The sequence below is a fragment of the Syngnathus floridae genome, unplaced genomic scaffold, assembly GCF_059516105.1.
Source record: "Syngnathus floridae isolate MCC-2025c unplaced genomic scaffold, RoL_Sflo_1.0 HiC_scaffold_93, whole genome shotgun sequence".
Taxonomy (NCBI): Eukaryota; Metazoa; Chordata; class Actinopteri; order Syngnathiformes; family Syngnathidae; genus Syngnathus; species Syngnathus floridae.
The window spans coordinates 1-15,466 of NW_028284121.1; the positions used below are offsets into that span (position 1 = coordinate 1).

A 15,466-nucleotide genomic window follows, 5' to 3' on the forward strand; every position below is an offset into this window, starting at 1 on the left:
AATTTTCCTACCAGATGCTGTGGGATGATGGTGTTAAACGCTGAGCTGAAGTCCAGGAACAGCCTCCGCACATGGGTGTTCTTCTCCTCCAGGTGAGCCAGGCTCAGGTGAAGAACGGAGGAGATGGCGTCCTGAGTGGAGCGGTTTTGCCGGTCGGCAAACTGGAACGGGTCAAATAATAGGGGGAGTCTGGAAACGATGTGACCTTTAAGCAGCCTTTCGAAGCACTTCATCATAACCGGAGTCAGTGCAACAGGCCGGTAATCATTAAATGAGGTGATTTGAGGTTTCTTCGGCACCGGAATGATGGAGGCAGTCTTAAAGCACGCCGGCACTGTGGCTTGGCCCAGCGAGGTGTTAAAAATGTCTGTGATGACCCCAGCCAGATGACTTGCACATTCCCTGAACACACGCCCAGGAATGTTGTCGGGGCCAGGGGCCTTACAGGGGTTGACTCTCCTCAGGGTCTTCAACACATCGGCGGAGTCAAGGCAGAGTACCTCCTCTTCCTGATGGGGGACAGTTTTAACTGCTGGAGTGCCGTTTAGTGCCTCGAACCTCCCAAAGAAGTTATTTAGACCATTTAGAAAGTCAGCATCAACTACACCCACCGGGGGGGGGGGAGGGTGAGTTGTAGTCTGTAATCGCCCGTATGCCTTGCCACATACTCCTGATGTTTTTGACGTCGTGGAAACGATCCTGAAATTTTCGACTGCGGTCTCGCTTCGCTATCCTGATGGCACGGTTCAAGTTGGCTCTCGCTGTCCTCAGTGTCTCCTTGTCGCCAGACTTGAAGGCAGAGTTCCGCGCTCGTAGCGTTTGACGTACCTCCTCAGTCATCCAGGGTCGTTGGTTGCCCCGGGTGATGATATTCTTAGTGGTGCTGACGTCCTCGGTGCATTTGTTGATGTAGGCTGACACAGTCATGGCACACGCATGTCTAATCTACATCGGGAAAACTGGGAGGGAGGGAGGGAGGCAGGCAGGGAGGCAGGCAGGGAGGCAGGCAGGGAGGCAGGCAGTGTCTGTCTGTTGAGGTTTTCACCTTGTTCTTCTCCTGCTGAAGTTCTAACTGGACGTCCATCAGTTTGGTTCTCAGCTCGTCATTGGCGGCCTGAAGGGCGTCCGTTCGCTCCGCCTTGGCCCGCCCTGCCGGAGCTCGTTTGGACATCTCTTACTCGAGTCTCGCCCGGTCGTCAGTCAGAGATCACAACATTTGTACCTGGAGAGCACAAACGCAGCGCTGTTTTCCACTGGCTTCGAACTCAACTTCAATCGGTACCGTAACTTACAACATCATAAACATAGAACTAGCTTGACTTATTCATTGAATAAATGCATTTGGTTCTTCAAAACTGCATCACGCAACATAGCGTGACCGAGACGGCCGTTATCCACCTGCGTGAAGTTATTTGGTGAAATGAATGAGATGTTTAAGACACCATCGTTCTGTCTCTATGTAGATGAAGGTAAATAATCGATTGCTGAAGGTCCAAAGGTGTTGTGATAAACAAATAAACATATCAGTGATTAGTGACATATTTGTGATAAACATATTAGGCAGGATAATCACATATGTTAACGTGACTGCCCACACTGTATTTATTTATGGTTATTTGTTAAATCGAGTACTGTTAGACATGAAATAGGAAGTGTTTAACATAAATGGAAGACGAAAGGGGTACTCACCATTGTAGCTCCTGCTGGTCAATGATACGAGCCTCTTCTTGCAGTGGAAAACATACAGCCAACAAACACCGTGGAACCTAAAGGAATGAAATTAAACATTAACATTTAGCCTCAACCAACATTCACAGATACAACGCAACGCAAACTACACAAACGTAAATCTTTTTAAACACAATGAGTTGTACTTACCGTGTACGCTCTAGACGGTCCACTTGCAAGCGGAAAATAAAGATATTTCTGTTGATAATCGTCGTGTTTGTATCCGGTGTCTCGCTCAAGGCCATTGCGCCCACAGATTTGAATTTTGGCGAGAGTTCAGCCTATTGACGTCATTTCCGCGGTGTAATACCCGCATATCTGAAACGGCAAAGTTAAGAGTAGAGTTAAATAAAGTTTTTAGTCAACGCAATAATTTACAACCGTTGACCAGTCGAAATAATCGTCGAAATTTGGCGTCTGTGGCTGGAAGCAGACGCCGAGTTCGACATTCCTCCCAAACGCCACACTCCCTTGCTTTTCAGGGCTAAAAAAAAACAGTTGTAATTACCTTGTACGCTCTAGACGGTCAAGTTGCAAGCTGAAAACAAAAATATTTGCCTTGTTAGTCATCGTGTTACTAACAGCTGTGTCTTGTTTGCCAGAACTGCCGCTTTCCTACTTCCTGTTGCAAGCCACGCCCACGGATTATAATTTTGCCGTGAGTTCCGCCTATTGACGTCATGTCCGCGTCACATGACTGCGACGTACTATTATCTAAAACTGTTTGTGCGGTATTGTGTTGTTCTGTGCGGTATTGTGTTATTCTGTGCGGCGTCGTGTTGTTCTGTGCGGCGTCGTGTTGTTCAGTGCGACGTCGTGTTGTTCAGTGCGGCATGGTGTTGTTCAGTGCGGCATGGTGTTGTTCAGTGCGGCATGGTGTTGTTCAGTGCGGCATAATGTTGTTCAGTGCGGCATGGTGTTGTTCAGTGCGGCATGGTGTTGTTCAGTGCGGCATGGTGTTGTTCAGTGCGGCATAATGTTGTTCAGTGCGCCATAATGTTGTTCAGTGCGGCATGGTGTTGTTCAGTGCGGGATGGTGTTGTTCAGTGCAGGATGGTGTTGTTCAGTGCGGCATGGTGTTGTTCAATGCGGCATGGTGTTGTTCAGTGCGGGATGGTGTTGTTCAGTGCGGCATGGTGTTGTTCAGTGCGGCATAATGTTGTTCAGTGCGGCATGGTGTTGTTCAGTGCGGCATGGTGTTGTTCAGTGCGGCATGGTGTTGTTCAGTGCGGCATGGTGTTGTTCAGTGCGGAATGGTGTTGTTCAGTGCGGCATGGTGTTGTTCAGTCCGGGATGGTGTTGTTCAATGCGGGATCGTGTTGTTCAGTGCGGGGTGGTGTTGTTCAGTGCGGGATGGTGTTGTTCAGTGCGGCATGGTGTTGTTCAATGCGGCATGGTGTTGTTCAGTGCGGGATGGTGTTGTTCATTGCGGCATGGTGTTGTTCAGTGCGGCATGGTGTTGTTCAGTGCGGCATGGTGTTGTTCAGTGCGGCATAATGTTGTTCAGTGCGGTATGGTGTTGTTCAGTGTGGAAAGGTGTTGTTCAGTGCAGGATGGTGTTGTTCAGTGCGGCATGGTGTTGTTCAATGCAGGATCGTGTTGTTCAGTGCAGCATAATGTTGTTCAGTGCAGCATGGTGTTGTTCAGTGCGGCATGGTGTTGTTCAATGCGGCATGGTGTTGTTCACTGCGGGATGGTGTTGTTCAATGCGGGATCGTGTTGTTCAGTGCGGCATAATGTTGTTCAGTGCAGCATGGTGTTGTTCAGTGCGGCATGGTGTTGTTCAGTGCGACATAATGTTGTTTAGTGCGGCATAATGTTGTTCAGTGCGGCATAATGTTGTTCAGTGCGGCATGGTGTTGTTCAGTGCGGCATGGTGTTGTTCAGTGCGGCATGGTGTTGTTCAGTGCAGGATGGTGTTGTTCAGTGCGGCATGGTGTTGTTCAATGCGGCATGGTGTTGTTCAGTGCGGGATGGTGTTGTTCAGTGCAGGATGGTGTTGTTCAGTGCGGCATGGTGTTGTTCAGTGTGGAATGGTGTTGTTCAGTGCGGCATGGTGTTGTTCAGTGCGGCATGGTGTTGTTCAGTGCAGGATGGTGTTGTTCGATGCGGGATCGTGTTGTTCAGTGCGGCATGGTGTTGTTCAGTGCGGCATGGTGTTGTTCAGTGCGGCATAATGTTGTTCAGTGCGGCATGGTGTTGTTCAGTGCGGCATGGTGTTGTTCAGTGCGGCATGGTGTTGTTCAGTGCGGCATGGTGTTGTTCAGTGCGGCATAATGTTGTCCAGTGCGCCATAATGTTGTTCAGTGCGGGATGGTGTTGTTCAGTGCGGGATGGTGTTGTTCAGTGCAGGATGGTGTTGTTCAATGCGGCATGGTGTTGTTCAATGCGGCATGGTGTTGTTCAGTGCGGCATGGTGTTGTTCAGTGCGGCATGGTGTTGTTCAGTGCGGCATGGTGTTGTTCAGTGCGGCATGGTGTTGTTCAGTGCGGCATGGTGTTGTTCAGTGCGGCATGGTGTTGTTCAGTGCGTCATGGTGTTGTTCAGTGCGTCATGGTGTTGTTCAGTGCGGGATGGTGTTGTTCAATGCGGGATCATGTTGTTCAGTGCGGGGTGGTGTTGTTCAGTGCAGGATGGTGTTGTTCAGTGCAGGATGGTGTTGTTCAGTGCGGCATGGTGTTGTTCAATGCAGGATCGTGTTGTTCAGTGCAGCATAATGTTGTTCAGTGCAGCATGGTGTTGTTCAGTGCGGCATGGTGTTGTTCAATGCGGCATGGTGTTGTTCAGTGCGGGATGGTGTTGTTCAGTGCGGCATGGTGTTTTTCAGTGCGGCATAATGTTGTTCAGTGCGGCATGGTGTTGTTCAGTGCGGCATGGTGTTGTTCAGTGCAGGATGGTGTTGTTCAGTGCGGCATGGTGTTGTTCAATGCAGGATCGTGTTGTTCAGTGCAGCATAATGTTGTTCAGTGCAGCATGGTGTTGTTCAGTGCGGCATAATGTTGTCCAGTGCGCCATAATGTTGTTCAGTGCGGCATGGTGTTGTTTAGTGCGGGATGGTGTTGTTCAGTGCAGGATGGTGTTGTTCAGTGCGGCATGGTGTTGTTCAATGCGGCATGGTGTTGTTCAGTGCGGGATGGTGTTGTTAAGTGCGGCATGGTGTTGTTCAGTGCGGCATAATGTTGTTCAGTGCGGCATGGTGTTGTTCAGTGCGGCATGGTGTTGTTCAGTGCGGCATGGTGTTGTTCAGTGCGGCAGGGTGTTGTTCAGTGCGGCATGGTGTTGTTCAGTGCGGCATGGTGTTGTTCAGTGCGGCATGGTGTTGTTCAGTGCGGAATGGTGTTGTTCAGTGCGGCATGGTGTTGTTCAGTGCGGGATGGTGTTGTTCAATGCGGGATCATGTTGTTCAGTGCGGGGTGGTGTTGTTCAGTGCAGGATGGTGTTGTTCAGTGCAGGATGGTGTTGTTCAGTGCGGCATGGTGTTGTTCAATGCAGGATCGTGTTGTTCAGTGCAGCATGGTGTTGTTCAGTGCAGCATGGTGTTGTTCAGTGCGGCATGGTGTTGTTCAATGCGGCATGGTGTTGTTCAGTGCGGGATGGTGTTGTTCAGTGCGGCATGGTGTTTTTCAGTGCGGCATAATGTTGTTCAGTGCGGCATGGTGTTGTTCAGTGCGGCATGGTGTTGTTCAGTGCAGGATGGTGTTGTTCAGTGCGGCATGGTGTTGTTCAATACAGGATCGTGTTGTTCAGTGCAGCATAATGTTGTTCAGTGCAGCATGGTGTTGTTCAGTGCGGCATGGTGTTGTTCAATGCGGCATGGTGTTGTTCACTGCGGGATGGTGTTGTTCAATGCGGGATCGTGTTGTTCAGTGCGGCATAATGTTGTTCAGTGCAGCATGGTGTTGTTCAGTGCGGCATAATGTTGTTTAGTGCGGCATAATGTTGTTCAGTGCGGCATAATGTTGTTCAGTGCGGCATGGTGTTGTTCAGTGCGGCATGGTGTTGTTCAGTGCGGCATGGTGTTGTTCAGTGCAGGATGGTGTTGTTCAGTGCGGCATGGTGTTGTTTAATGCGGCATGGTGTTGTTCAGTGCGGGATGGTGTTGTTCAGTGCAGGATGGTGTTGTTCAGTGCGGCATGGTGTTGTTCAGTGCGGAATGGTGTTGTTCAGTGCGGCATGGTGTTGTTCAGTGCGGCATGGTGTTGTTCAGTGCGGCATGGTGTTGTTCAGTGCAGGATGGTGTTGTTCAATGCGGGATCGTGTTGTTCAGTGCGGCATGGTGTTGTTCAGTGCGGCATGGTGTTGTTCAGTGCGGCATAATGTTGTTCAGTGCGGCATGGTGTTGTTCAGTGCGGCATGGTGTTGTTCAGTGCGGCATGGTGTTGTTCAGTGCGGCATGGTGTTGTTCAGTGCGGCATGGTGTTGTTCAGTGCGGCATGGTGTTGTTCAGTGCGGCATAATGTTGTTCAGTGCGCCATAATGTTGTTCAGTGCGGCATGGTGTTGTTCAGTGCGGGATGGTGTTGTTCAGTGCAGGATGGTGTTGTTCAGTGCGGCATGGTGTTGTTCAATGCGGGATCGTGTTGTTCAGTGCGGCATGGTGTTGTTCAGTGCGGCATGGTGTTGTTCAGTGCGGCATGGTGTTGTTCAGTGCGGCATGGTGTTGTTCAGTGCGGCATAATGTTGTTCAGTGCGACATAATGTTGTTCAGTGCGGCATAATGTTGTTCAGTGCGGCATAATGTTGTTCAGTGCGGGATGGTGTTGTTCATTGCGGCATGGTGTTGTTCAGTGCGGCATGGTGTTGTTCAGTGCGGCATGGTGTTGTTCAGTGCGGGATGGTTTTGTTCAGTGCAGGATGGTGTTGTTCAGTGCGGCATGGTTTTGTTCAGTGCGGCATGGTGTTGTTCATTTCGGCATAATGTTGTTCAGTGCGGCATAATGTTGTTTAGTGCGGCATGGTGTTGTTCAGTGCGGGATGGTGTTGTTCAGTGCGTTATAATGTTGTTCAGTGCGGCATGGTGTTGTTCAGTGCGGCATGGTGTTGTTCAGTGCGAAATGGTGTTGTTCAGTGCGGGATGGTGTTGTTCAGTGCGGCATGGTGTTGTTCAGTGCGGCATGGTGTTCAATGCGGAATGGTGTTGTTCAGTGCAGGATGGTGTTGTTCAGTGCGGCATGGTGTTGTTCAGTGCGGCATAATGTTGTTCAGTGCGGCATGGTGTTGTTCAGTGCGGCATGGTGTTGTTCAGTGCGGCATGGTGTTGTTCAGTGCTGCATAATGTTGTTCAGTGCGGCATGGTGTTGTTCAGTGCGGCATGGTGTTTTTCAGTGCGGCATAATGTTCAGTGCGGCATAATGTTGTTCAGTGCGGCATGGTGTTGTTCAGTGCGGGATGGTGTTGTTCAGTGCAGGATGGTGTTGTTCAGTGCGGCATGGTGTTGTTCATTGCGGCATGGTGTTGTTCAGTGCGGCATGGTGTTGTTCAGTGCGGCATGGTGTTGTTCAGTGCGGCATGGTGTTGTTCAGTGCGGCATAATGTTGTTCAGTGCGGCATGGTGTTGTTCAGTGTGGAAAGGTGTTGTTCAGTGCAGGATGGTGTTGTTCAGTGCGGCATGGTGTTGTTCAATGCAGGATCGTGTTGTTCAGTGCAGCATAATGTTGTTCAGTGCAGCATGGTGTTGTTCAGTGCGGCATGGTGTTGTTCAATGCGGCATGGTGTTGTTCACTGCGGGATGGTGTTGTTCAATGCGGGATCGTGTTGTTCAGTGCGGCATAATGTTGTTCAGTGCAGCATGGTGTTGTTCAGTGCGGCATGGTGTTGTTCAGTGCGACATAATGTTGTTTAGTGCGGCATAATGTTGTTCAGTGCGGCATAATGTTGTTCAGTGCGGCATGGTGTTGTTCAGTGCGGCATGGTGTTGTTCAGTGCGGCATGGTGTTGTTCAGTGCAGGATGGTGTTGTTCAGTGCGGCATGGTGTTGTTCAATGCGGCATGGTGTTGTTCAGTGCGGGATGGTGTTGTTCAGTGCAGGATGGTGTTGTTCAGTGCGGGATGGTGTTGTTCAGTGCGGGATGGTGTTGTTCAGTGCGGCATGGTGTTCAATGCGGAATGGTGTTGTTCAGTGCAGGATGGTGTTGTTCAGTGCGGCATGGTGTTGTTCAGTGCGGCATAATGTTGTTCAGTGCGGCATGGTGTTGTTCAGTGCGGCATGGTGTTGTTCAGTGCGGCATGGTGTTGTTCAGTGCTGCATAATGTTGTTCAGTGCGGCATGGTGTTGTTCAGTGCGGCATGGTGTTGTTCAGTGCGGCATAATGTTCAGTGCGGCATAATGTTGTTCAGTGCGGCATGGTGTTGTTCAGTGCGGGATGGTGTTGTTCAGTGCAGGATGGTGTTGTTCAGTGCGGCATGGTGTTCAGTGCGGGATGGTGTCTTTCAGTGCGGCATGGTGTCGTTCAGTGCGGCATGGTGTCTTTCAGTGCGGCATGGTGTCGTTCAGTGAGGCATGGTGTTGTTCAGTGCGGCATGGTGTTGTTTAGTGCGGCATGGTGTTGTTCAGTGCGGGATGGTGTTGTTCAGTGTGGCATGGTGTTCAGTGCGGCATGGTGTTGTTCAGTGCGGTATCGTGTTGTTCAGTGCGGTATCGTGTTTCTCAGTGCGGTATCGTGTTGTTCAGTGCAGTATCGTTGTGTTGTTCGTATTGTGTTTAACACTTAGCCTCTAACACTTAGCCTCTAACACTTAGCCTCTAGCATCTAGAAGGTAAATAAATAGGAAGGAAGGACTCACCGGTGACGTCTTCGCCCACGTCCAAGCGTTGTACTTTGTATTTTCATCCTTCTGACAGTGGAAAACATAGCCAACAAACACCGTGGAACCTAAACGAATGAAAGAAAACTATCATTTGGCCACAACCAACATTCACAGATACAACACAATGTGACGTGCGGGGTTGAGGTTAAAGGTTGAGTGAAGGGCCCTCGTTTTAAACTACTTTTTTGAAAAGGATTGGGAACAAGTAAGACGTATTTAATTTATTTAATGGGAAGTAGTAAGAGCTATTGAATTTAATCTATGTATTATATTCTATTGTATTGTATTCTGTTGTATTCTTTTGGATTGTATTCACACTAACCCCACTAAAACTTCAGCCCACAAAAACTCGCCTCTGGCGCCTAGCCTCTGGCACTTAGCCTCTAACACTTAGCCTTTAACACTTAGCCTTTAACACTTAGCCTTTAACACTTAGCCTAGAAGGTGAATAAATAGGGTTAAAGGTTGAGTGACGGGACCTCGTTTTAAACTACTTTTTTGTAAAGGAGTGGGAACAAGTAAGACGTATTTAATTTATTTAATGGGAAGTAGTAAGACTTATTAAATTTATTTAATCTACTTTTCTTCCCAGGCAAAATTTGATGTGCTGCAATTCCAAATTTCCAAAGTGAATGAAGGAATGAAGTCCTTTAAATTATGATTTTGTATAAATACTAGGCATTAACACAAAATCGACGGCACAAAATGGGCAGACTTTACTTGTTTGAAAAGGACTGGTTACAAGACAGACTTTTTTAATTTATTTAATGGGAAGAAGACTTATTTAGTTTAATTGATCTATTTTTGTTCCCTGGCAAAATTCGATTTGCTGCAATTCCAAATTTCCAAAGTGAATGAAGGAAAGAAGTCGTTTAAATTATGATTTTGTTTAAATACTAGGCATAGACACAAAATCTACGGCACAAAATGGGCAGACTTTACTTGTTTGAAGAGGACTGGTTACAAGACAGACTTTTCTGATTTATTTAATGGGAAGAAGACTTATTTAGTTTATTTAATCTATTTTTGTTCCCTGGCAAAATTGGATTTGCTGAAATTGTATTTTGCCAAATCTTGCCTTGAGACCTGATAGGAAGTATTAAACGCTTAGTTAAATCAATACAAGTTGGTAATAAGAGCGAGTAATGTTGGTTGAACCGATGAATGAAGGTTGAAAGCAATTTAAATTATGACTTTGTATAAATACTAGATATTAACAGAACATCTACTGCGCGAAATGGGCAGAGTTTACTTGTTTGAGAAGGAGTGGCTTATTCAAAACTAAGATTTATTTAATCTGTTTGTTCCCAGGCAAAATTGGATGTGATGCAATTCCAAATTTCACCACATGATGGTGCCCAATTTTGACTTCATAGGACATATTAAACACTTAGCTTGTTATTATGTTCAAGGTAATCAGATTTGTTTATTATTCTAATGGCCTCTTCAAAACTATTCTGGATTACTACTTTGGATCTATTCTACATTACTTGGCAACAACATACTCTGTAACAGATTAGGCAGTATAATCATATCTGTTAACTTGAGAGTGCCCACACTCAATCTACTTATCGTGATGTGTTAAATCAATTACTGTTAGACATTATTTGTCTGATAATCTACCAAATCTTTGAATTGAAGAATTTGTGATTTAATTAATAGCTTGTTGTTATGTTAAGGGTAATCAGACTTGTATATAATTCTAATGGCCTTCTTTTGAAAACTATTCTGAATTACAACTTTGGATCTTATATTACTTTGCAACAATCTACTCCGTGACAGATTAGGCAGTATAATCACATATGTTAACTTCAGTGCCCACACTGTATTTATTTATGGTTATTTGTTAAATCAAGTACTGTTAGACATGAAATAGGAAGTGTTTAACATAAATGTTATGGCTACTCACCATTGTAGCTCGCTCCTGGTCAATGATACGAGCCTCTTCTTGCAGTGGAAAACTTGCAGCCAACAAACACCGTGGAACCTAAAGGAATGAAATTAAACATTAACATTTCGCCTCGACCAATTTTCACACGTACAACGCAACGCGGCTACACTTCTGCTATTACAAACGTAAATCTCCTTAAACACAATGAGTGTTACTTACCGTGTACGCTCTAGACGGTCCAGTTGCAAGCAGAAAATAAAGATATTTCTGTTGATAATCGTCGCTGCTCAGTGGCTCACGGCCATCGCGCCAACAGATTTGAATTTTGGCGGAGGTTCGGGCAATTACGTCATATCCACGGCACATGACTGCGACGTAATACCCGCTTATCTGAAACGGCAGTTAAAAGTAGAGTTACATCAAGTTTTCTTGGAACCTAAACGAATGAAAGAAAACTATCATTTGGCCACAACCAACATTCACAGATACAACACAACGTGCGGGGTTGGGGTTAAAGATTGAGTGAAGGGCCCTCGTTTTAAACTACTGTTTTGAAAAGGAGTGGGAACAAGTAAGACGTATTTAATTTATTTAATGGGAAGTAGTAAGACTTATTAAATTTATTTAATCTACTTTTCTTCCCAGGCAAAATTTGATGTGTTGCAATTCCAAATTTCCAAAGTGAATGAAGGAATGAAGTCCTTTAAATTATGATTTTGTATAAATACTAGGCATTAACACAAAATCGACGGCACAAAATGGGCAGACTTTACTTGTTTGAAAAGGACTGGTTACAAGACAGACTTTTTTAATTTATTTAATGGGAAGAAGACTTATTTAGTTTAATTGATCTATTTTTGTTCCCTGCCAAAATTCGATTTGCTGCAATTCCAAATTTCCAAAGTGAATGAAGGAAAGAAGTCGTTTAAATTATGATTTTGTTTAAATACTAGGCATAGACACAAAATCTACGGCACAAAATGGGCAGACTTTACTTGTTTGAAGAGGACTGGTTACAAGACAGACTTTTCTGATTTATTTAATGGGAAGAGGACTTATTTAGTTTATTTAATCTATTTTTGTTCCCTGGCAAAATTGGATTTGCTGAAATTGTATTTTGCCAAATCTCGATTTGAGACCTGATAGGAAGTATTAAACGCTTAGTTAAATCAATACAAGTTGGTAATAAGAGCGAGTAATGTTGGTTGAACCGATGAATGAAGGTTGAAAGCAATTTAAATTATGACTTTGTATAAATACTAGATATTAACAGAACATCTACTGCGCAAAATGGGCAGAGTTTACTTGTTTGAGAAGGAGTGGCTTATTCAAAACTAAGATTTATGTAATCTGTTTGTTCCCAGGCAAAATTGGATGTGATGCAATTCCAAATTTCACCACATGATGGTGCCCAATTTTGACTTCATAGGACATATTAAACACTTAGCTTGTTATTATGTTCAAGGTAATCAGATTTGTTTATCATTCTAATGGCCTCTTCAAAACTATTCTGGATTACTACTTTGGATCTATTCTACATTACTTGGCAACAACATACTCTGTAACAGATTAGGCAGTATAATCACATATGTTAACTTGAGAGTGCCCACACTCAATCTACTTATCGTGATGTGTTAAATCAATTACTGTTAGACATTATTTGTCTGATAATCTACCAAATCTTTGAATTGAAGAATTTGTGATTTAATTAATAGCTTGTTCAGGGTAATCAGACTTGTATATAATTCTAATGGCCTTCTTTTGAAAACTATTCTGAATTACAACTTTGGATCTTATATTACTTTGCAACAATCTACTCCGTGACAGATTAGGCAGTATAATCACATATGTTAACTTCAGTGCCCACACTGTATTTATTTATGGTTATTTGTTAAATCAAGTACTGTTAGACATGAAATAGGAAGTGTTTAACATAAATGTTATGGCTACTCACCATTGTAGCTCGCTCCTGGTCAATGATACGAGCCTCTTCTTGCAGTGGAAAACTTGCAGCCAACAAACACCGTGGAACCTAAAGGAATGAAATTAAACATTAACATTTCGCCTCGACCAATTTTCACACGTACAACGCAACGCGGCTACACTTCTGCTATTACAAACGTAAATCTCCTTAAACACAATGAGTGTTACTTACCGTGTACGCTCTAGACGGTCCAGTTGCAAGCAGAAAATAAAGATATTTCTGTTGATAATCGTCGCTGCTCAGTGGCTCACGGCCATCGCGCCAACAGATTTGAATTTTGGCGGAGGTTCGGGCAATTACGTCATATCCGCGGCATTTGACTGCGACGTAATACCCGCTTATCTGAAACGGCAGTTAAAAGTAGAGTTACATCAAGTTTTCTTGGAACCTAAACGAATGAAAGAAAACTATCATTTGGCCACAACCAACATTCACAGATACAACACAACGTGCGGGGTTGAGGTTAAAGATTGAGTGAAGGGCCCTCGTTTTAAACTACTGTTTTGAAAAGGAGTGGGAACAAGTAAGACGTATTTAATTTATTTAATGGGAAGTAGTAAGACTTATTAAATTTATTTAATCTACTTTTCTTCCCAGGCAAAATTTGATGTGCTGCAATTCCAAATTTCCAAAGTGAATGAAGGAATGAAGTCCTTTAAATTATGATTTTGTATAAATACTAGGCATTAACACAAAATCGACGGCACAAAATGGGCAGACTTTACTTGTTTGAAAAGGACTGGTTACAAGACAGACTTTTTTAATTTATTTAATGGGAAGAAGACTTATTTAGTTTAATTGATCTATTTTTGTTCCCTGCCAAAATTCGATTTGCTGCAATTCCAAATTTCCAAAGTGAATGAAGGAAAGAAGTCGTTTAAATTATGATTTTGTTTAAATACTAGGCATAGACACAAAATCTACGGCACAAAATGGGCAGACTTTACTTGTTTGAAGAGGACTGGTTACAAGACAGACTTTTCTGATTTATTTAATGGGAAGAGGACTTATTTAGTTTATTTAATCTATTTTTGTTCCCTGGCAAAATTGGATTTGCTGAAATTGTATTTTGCCAAATCTCGATTTGAGACCTGATAGGAAGTATTAAACGCTTAGTTAAATCAATACAAGTTGGTAATAAGAGCGAGTAATGTTGGTTGAACCGATGAATGAAGGTTGAAAGCAATTTAAATTATGACTTTGTATAAATACTAGATATTAACAGAACATCTACTGCGCAAAATGGGCAGAGTTTACTTGTTTGAGAAGGAGTGGCTTATTCAAAACTAAGATTTATGTAATCTGTTTGTTCCCAGGCAAAATTGGATGTGATGCAATTCCAAATTTCACCACATGATGGTGCCCAATTTTGACTTCATAGGACATATTAAACACTTAGCTTGTTATTATGTTCAAGGTAATCAGATTTGTTTATCATTCTAATGGCCTCTTCAAAACTATTCTGGATTACTACTTTGGATCTATTCTACATTACTTGGCAACAACATACTCTGTAACAGATTAGGCAGTATAATCACATATGTTAACTTGAGAGTGCCCACACTCAATCTACTTATCGTGATGTGTTAAATCAATTACTGTTAGACATTATTTGTCTGATAATCTACCAAATCTTTGAATTGAAGAATTTGTGATTTAATTAATAGCTTGTTCAGGGTAATCAGACTTGTATATAATTCTAATGGCCTTCTTTTGAAAACTATTCTGAATTACAACTTTGGATCTTATATTACTTTGCAACAATCTACTCCGTGACAGATTAGGCAGTATAATCACATATGTTAACTTCAGTGCCCACACTGTATTTATTTATGGTTATTTGTTAAATCAAGTACTGTTAGACATGAAATAGGAAGTGTTTAACATAAATGTTATGGCTACTCACCATTGTAGCTCGCTCCTGGTCAATGATATGAGCCTCTTCTTGCAGTGGAAAACTTGCAGCCAACAAACACCGTGGAACCTAAAGGAATGAAATTAAACATTAACATTTCGCCCGGACCAACATTCACACGTACAACGCAACGCGGCTACACTTCTGCTATTACAAACGTAAATCTCCTTAAACACAACGAGTGTTACTTACCGTGTACGCTCTAGGCAAAATTGGATGTGATGCAATTCCAAATCTATCTGAAACGGCAGTTAAAAGTAGAGTTACATCAAGTTTTCTTTTTTAATCAACACAATCATTTACAACCGTTGACCAGAAAGAATCGTCGAAATTCGACGTCCCCCACAAACGCCACGCTCACTCGCTTTTCAGGGCAACAAAAGTACTTCTTTTTAAAAACGATGAGTTGTACTTACCGTGTACGCTCTGGACGGTCCAGTTGCAAGCAGAAAATAAAAATATTTCTCTTGTTAGTCGTATGTTACCATCCGCTGTGTCTTTGTCAACATCGCCGCCATTTTCCTACTTCCTGCTGCGAGCCACGCCCACGGATTTAAATTTGGGCGGAAGCTCTTTCCATTGGCGTCGTTTTCGCGTATAGCAAATCCGATTGGTTGGGAAGGGGGCACGGTTATGCAGCCGAGGAGTCCTGTGATCGGTGGGATGTAAAGTAGGCGTCGACGTCACGTCCGCGTCACGTGACCACGACGTGGCAGACGTCAAATAGCAACCGCTGTTTTGTTTAGTAGACTTACAGTTGTTATGCATTGACATAATGGCGCACACACCAAATAGATTTAAATAAATTAAATAATTCTTCTGCCCACTCTCTTTTAAACAAGTTAACTCTCCCCGCGGATTTGAATTCCGGCGAAAGTTACGCCCATCGACGTCACGTATGTCACGTGACCACGACGTGGCAGATGTCATATAGCAACCGCTGTTTTGTTTAGTAGATTTACAGTTGTTATGCATTGGCATAATGGTGTGCACTCAAAATAGATTTAAATAAATTAAATATTTCTTCTGCCTACTCCCTTTTAAACAAGTTAACTCTGCCCACGTCCATTGACGTCTTGTCTGCGTCACGTGACCACGACGTAGCGACGTCATATAGTAACCGCTGTTTTGACCAGTAGACT

General features: G+C 43.9%; 1 protein-coding gene across 1 annotated transcript; it reads right to left on the reverse strand.

Moving 5' to 3' along the window:
* Positions 1-1,898: 1,898 nt before the first annotated feature.
* Positions 1,899-14,591, reverse strand: LOC148377757 (uncharacterized). Its single transcript, XM_088368138.1, has 9 exons — positions 14,517-14,591; positions 14,316-14,393; positions 12,581-12,751; positions 12,380-12,457; positions 10,645-10,815; positions 10,444-10,521; positions 8,511-8,599; positions 2,237-2,266; positions 1,899-2,046 (listed from the first exon to the last, which is right to left on the reverse strand). Exons 2-9 carry the CDS (start codon positions 14,316-14,318, stop codon positions 2,019-2,021), a joined length of 648 nt encoding a protein of 215 aa, XP_088224264.1. The 5' UTR covers positions 14,319-14,393; positions 14,517-14,591; the 3' UTR covers positions 1,899-2,018.
* Positions 14,592-15,466: the final 875 nt, after the last annotated feature.